The 5817-nt window shown below is 35.5% G+C and overlaps 1 protein-coding gene across 1 annotated transcript in view; it reads right to left on the reverse strand.

Moving 5' to 3' along the window:
• SPINK5 (serine peptidase inhibitor, Kazal type 5) overlaps positions 1-5817 on the reverse strand; it is a 128162-nt gene that overhangs the window by 63405 nt on the left and 58940 nt on the right. Inside the window, exons 6-8 of the mRNA XM_023525347.1 lie at positions 4390-4427; positions 3743-3867; positions 2049-2121 (exon numbers count right to left, since the gene is read on the reverse strand). Of these exons, the coding sequence (XP_023381115.1) occupies positions 2049-2121; positions 3743-3867; positions 4390-4427 (236 nt within the window). The remainder of the gene's footprint in view (positions 1-2048; positions 2122-3742; positions 3868-4389; positions 4428-5817) is intronic.

A 5817-nucleotide genomic window follows, 5' to 3' on the forward strand; every position in this document is an offset into this window, starting at 1 on the left:
AATATATTAGATATCAGAAATTATGAAGAATCTGACTGAGATGGTAGAAATAGAAATGGTAAAAAGGAGTCAAATTTGGGATATACTTTATAAACAATCCTAACAAGACTTAGTTATGGATCGGATATCAGAGTTGGGAGGTGAAAGAATGACATACTAGTGAAGAAGAAATTGATGATGGAAGACAAAAAGGAGGTCTATCGGAGGAAAAATCTTGAACAGGTAGATCACCTTATTTTGAGTGTCAGGGTTAATTTTTGATGGGAGAAATCTAAGCATAAAAAGTAGGTAGATTTTTCTCATTTATAGTAGAGAGAAAAATACCAACAAAAGCATGGTATAATTGCATGAATCTATTTAAACACAGACAAGTAAAAATCTAGACAGAAATTACCTGAAACACACACAGCCAAACATTAATTGCCTTCACTTATAAGTAAGTGGTTTCCTAGGAAGCAAATCATGCCTCTGTAAGAACTTTGCCTAGGTGTGAAAATACTCAGGCATAAAATGTTAACAGAGAGGTGAAGATGTCTTAAAATTCTGTAATTTTATTTCTTAAAAATCCTACTTAATTAAAATTCAATAAATGTGGTCTACATATGAAAACATTGGACCAGTAATATTTTTTAAATAGCAAGTCTGTTAGGTTTGGGAGGTATGTGTATTTTATTTTTATGTCATTTGCTTATATTTTGAATTTTTAAACACTATTGACCTATCAGTTTTTCATAAAGGAAAAAGAAAGGAGAAGGGGAAGAAGAAATCTCACAGAATGAGCTGCTCTCCAAATGTGACAAATAAAGGCAGATTTGAAAGTTACTAGTAAAATTTTCTGACCCCCACAGATTTTGTAGAACACAGAAGCAGTTCCCTTTTGCTCAGACAAAGGATTTGCAGACTGACTAATTGAGTGGTGAGGGTGTTACTGTTTTAAAAGTGAAACTGGTTGAGCCCAGGCAAAGAATTTGGTTGACTAGATATTCTGCGGAGGTTGAGGTTCTCACACATTCCTGAGTGACACTGACAAGGAAGATGGTAGCTTGGTTAGAGCAGGGACGTTAAAGCAATTTGGGTGTGGCTGCCCTGACAGATCATTTTAATTATGTGTTAGGGACAGGAAAGGAGGAAGAGAAAAAAAGATATTGGAGAAGAAGCTACATAGGAGACCTGGAGTAACATCATTTGCTTGTATTATCCTGAGTATTTGTCAGAATACCTGGTGACAGCCCCAGCTTTGTCAATAACTATTGTGAAACATAGTAGGCCAAAAATTTTCCCCAATTGGGGCCTAGAATTTTTGTTTTTTTTGTATAAATAAAAATTTTTGTATGAATAAAAAATATTTGTCAAGTGGAATGGTGGGTTGCATCTGTGCACTTTCTTTCATAACATTTTTTATTAAAAATATTTTTTTTCACTTTTTTCAAACAAATAGTGGCCTGAATCCCAATCTGGAAAATAGATAGAAACAAGCAACTCTCATCAAATTAGGAGAATTCTTTAGATATTAAGAAAGACATACAGTAGGCAGTAAAAGGAGATAAGAAAAAGGAAATAAAATGAATCGAACGCCTACTAACACATGTTAAACACTATCTGGCTTTTTAAACTTGGTTTCTCATTTGATCCACATTTCATTTCACAGATGAAAAGACTGAGAACCAGAGATACATAAATTGTCCAAGTGACATAAACAATAATTAAGAACTCTGAGATGTGAACTTAGTTCTACAATCCCACGAAGGCTTTTTGAAGTTAAGACAGGACAGGAGGAATGAGAAATGGCCATGGAAGACAGACATCAATCACACTGGCCTATTTCACCTCTTTGCATCTGCCAGTGCCCAAAGTGTTTTCAGAGAGTTAGGTTATGAACAAGCTGTATGAGATATTTAGCCCACCCGTGGACTTCGCCATGTTCCCTTCCTTCTTAGAAGTTGGCTTCACCTCAGGTAGGACCTAGTAATTGGGAAATAAACAATTCTACATAGAGTCAAATATAATCTCGAAAGCAAACATGGCAAATTAACTCCAAATAGTCTCACCTTTGCTGGGGCTGTGGCTCTGATGGCTCTTCCTAAATGCCTAGCCCTTTTCTGGGATTGCACTTCTTCTTCCCTGGAAGAGAGCAAGGAACCACATAGCTTAGACATGCTTGCCCAACACTTAGGCATAACAGCATACACAGTAAACTTAATCTGACTGTTCTCCTCTGCCCAATCTGGCATGTCAGGATGGAGGGATGTCTAGAGGTACCCCAAATCTCTCCTTAGTGCTTAAAAATATCTCAAACATGGTTCTATTGAAGGCAAGAATCTACCTTTAACTGCGTAACAGACAACCCCCTTAAATACTTTTAACATCCTGGTGGTCACCAACTCTAAAAGCTACCTGTGCCATTGTTGGAATGCTCTCTTTGAAAGACCATATTCACATTGAACCCAAATCTACCTGTTTTGGTTCCGGTTCCAACCTCCAAGGACCCACAGGGTAAATTTAGCAATTTGCAGATAACTCTTATGTCTCATACATTCTTCTTTTTTCCAGATTCAAAAACCAACATAATTTATATAGATAATAAAAATAACAATTGAGTGAGTGATTTCGAAGTGTATCTTAAGTCAATTCATTTTTGTTTTAAATTAGTTTTCAGTAAATTTATTATATTCATAGTTTCAGTCTACTATCAAAACATCCTATGTAATAAGAAGGAAACTTTATAGTAAATAATATATCTGCTGGTTTATATTCAGCTTTCAAATGATTAAGAAATGATTCTTCAACCTTCCTTGGGCTTTCTCCACCCTAAATCTTGCCCTGCCTCCCTTCATCATCCCACAGTCTCTTCACTAGAAGCAGCACTTCATTATCCCAATATTATTGACTGTGTCAAATTAAATCCACTGACACATACCAGCCTGGCATTTAAAAAGCTAATTATCACATAATTATCTTAAGTGGGTAAGCTTAGTATGGGCTTGGTAACAGTGTTGAAGTTTTGATGATGCTCAGAAATTGAGAATGACCTCTTTGTTCAAAAACAAATAGAGACACTTTGATTTGAGGATTTGCCATGGATAACTCAAGCCTTCTTCCACTTTTTGGGATGTCATTGGAGAAAAGGAAATCAAGTTAAAAAGCATTGCAGTGATGTTGGTTAACTTCCGGGATACTAATTCTGAGTTATAAGTAATGGGAAGCTCCAGTCAACTCTTTAGTCTACCTCATCCTGGCATAATCCCAGATGTCTGAAGACACTGGCAGCTCACAGAGGCAGGGTGTATCCTGCATAAATTCTTCTATTGGTTGGCTGCCACAAGGAAAGTTTGGCATCATCCCCAAGGAGCTTTTCTCAGTCCCTAAGGTATAACACAGTCAGGTCTTAACAGGCCTAAGAAATGTGACTTCCTTTCTTAAATTATTATTACTTTTTTTCCAGAGCGAGGAAACTCTATTTGGAACTACATTCTCAAAAGACTATTAAGATTTACATAAGATATTAATACTGGGCCTTTTGGGGGCATTTTGGAGTCTTATTTGAACAACTATTAAAATCTTTCTAGGTGGGTGGCACTTATCCAACTTTATCTGATCAGAGGTGCTAGAGTGATCTATGAAGAATTTTTATTTAACCATTTATATTTAGAGTAATATAATTGCCAGAAAATAAGAATACATTTACTAGTTCGGAGAACAGCTGGTAACTCAAACACCTGGAAGAAAGAGAATCTTAACTCACAGTATTATTTTGCACTTTGCACATCTCTTAAGGAACGTTATTCCATCGGGGATTTGAAGATTTTTAACCTGGGAACAGAATAACTTCCCATTTTTCATCAATACCCGAAATTCATTGCATGTTTCCTAAAGGAAAGATGAAAAAAAAGTTGTGTTTACTGAAACCTCATTAAAGCAAGACTTTACCTTCTAAGAACTTCCTTGAGCAATACTATTTAATAACGGCTACCCACCTTTATATGGAAGATATTCATTTGCTCAGTTGCTACAAATAATACAAACAAAAATAGTGACTCCGAATGGTCTACTGGAGACTGCAAATTCACATAATGAGCATTCATGTAAAACAATTAGTGAAACGGAAAGAACAAGGGAGTTGGAGTCAAAAGACTTGAGTTTATACTCCAGGGTCCTCATTTACAAGCCCATTAACCTCAGGAAATTAACTTCTCGAAGGCTCACTTATCCTACCTGTAAAATAAGGGATATAAATATATACATTTCCCAGGTTTCTGAGGATTAAATATTACAAGTATGTAAAGCCCTCAAAGAATGCCTGATACATAGTAGATATTTAATAAGTAGATTCTCCTCCTCTTCCTCCACCTTTATTATTTTTGTTGTTGCTTTTGTTGCTGTTGTCCTTACTGGACTACTGGGATATGTCGATGGCACATGTAAAATACCTAGAACACAACATGTCGTAATATGTTGTAAAAAAGGACTACAAAAAGTTGCTGGAGGACTGAGACGAAGTACGTGAGCACTGAAAACCGTAAAGCCCTCTGCCCATGTACCCCAAAGGATGTACTGCAAGACACCAGCTCCTAGAAATGCTAACAGTCACTAAATTAAAAAGTTGAAAAACAGTTAAAAGTTGAAAAAAGGATTCCTTGGTCATATATGTTTTAAAAAGATATTTCTAGACTAGCTCCTCTTCTGAAATAAACCTCAGATCCACTGACAAATATCTTATGAACACAAATGGACTTACTTACTACAAGCTAATGAAGCTTAAGTTTCCAGGCTCTTCACTCTCACATCCCGGGACAGCCCTAGCCATTTCATATTTTCAAATTTGTATTCTTTTCTTAATTAGTCCTCCCACCCCAACCCCAACTACAATCACCCCCGTCACCATCAACACTGTCACTAGCACCGGAATCAAACCTTATGAATCTATGGAAATACCACAATTTTCCCCAAACTCATTAAATTAAATTTTCCTATCTTTTTCCTTCATTCATTTTGTTCTTTTATTTTGAGGCATGTTCTCTAGAACTATTATTTTGCTATTTTTGTGTGACATCCTTCAAGACACAGTGTGCTATTCTTGGTTTTGGCGTTCTTTTTGTAAATGCCAATGAGAGCACAGTACCAAATTTAGAAAGGAGAAAGGAAATCATTTTGAATAATATTTTACTAGGTAGAGCAAACGCATCATTGATTTTAAGCTCCTAGAAAAGAGTGAGTGACATATAGTAGTTTTTCAATAAAATATACTGAATTAATAAATGAATTAAAAAATTCTCTCATTTTTAGAGATCTGTCCACTGTCCTTATTTCCACCTATTCTATTATTTAAAATAATTTATATCCCCTACTAGTTTTGAAAATCCACTGGACCTTTAGGTGACGTCTTTTTTTAAGTTTTGTTTTGTTTTGATTTTGCAAAAACTAAAATCTTGCTTCAAGATGCTTGTATCAGAAAAAAATTAAATCAAGTCTTTGCTCTAACTCTGACAAATACAATCTCTTTCAAAGGATTGATTATAGAATTCTATTCAGCTTTGTAAATCTTTATAATAATCATGCGATCAGTCGACAAGCACTTATTATGAAGTTATTATACTTTGCCAGGTGCCATAGGCATAACAGTAAATAGGCAGAAAGATCCTTGACGAAATGTTACTTACCATCTAATAGATAATAATGTAGATAACCTAGCCCCTTTAAACATGGGAGATAGCCAGTAGCGTTCGCAGAAGGATTAATGGTGAAAAGAATAACTACATAATGTCAGAGACCAACCCTGGGAAATTCGCTAAAGATGACCTACTAAAATATCTCTAAGAT

This window comes from Pteropus vampyrus, unplaced genomic scaffold (assembly GCF_000151845.1).
Source record: "Pteropus vampyrus isolate Shadow unplaced genomic scaffold, Pvam_2.0 Scaffold552, whole genome shotgun sequence".
Lineage (NCBI taxonomy): Eukaryota > Metazoa > Chordata > Mammalia > Chiroptera > Pteropodidae > Pteropus > Pteropus vampyrus.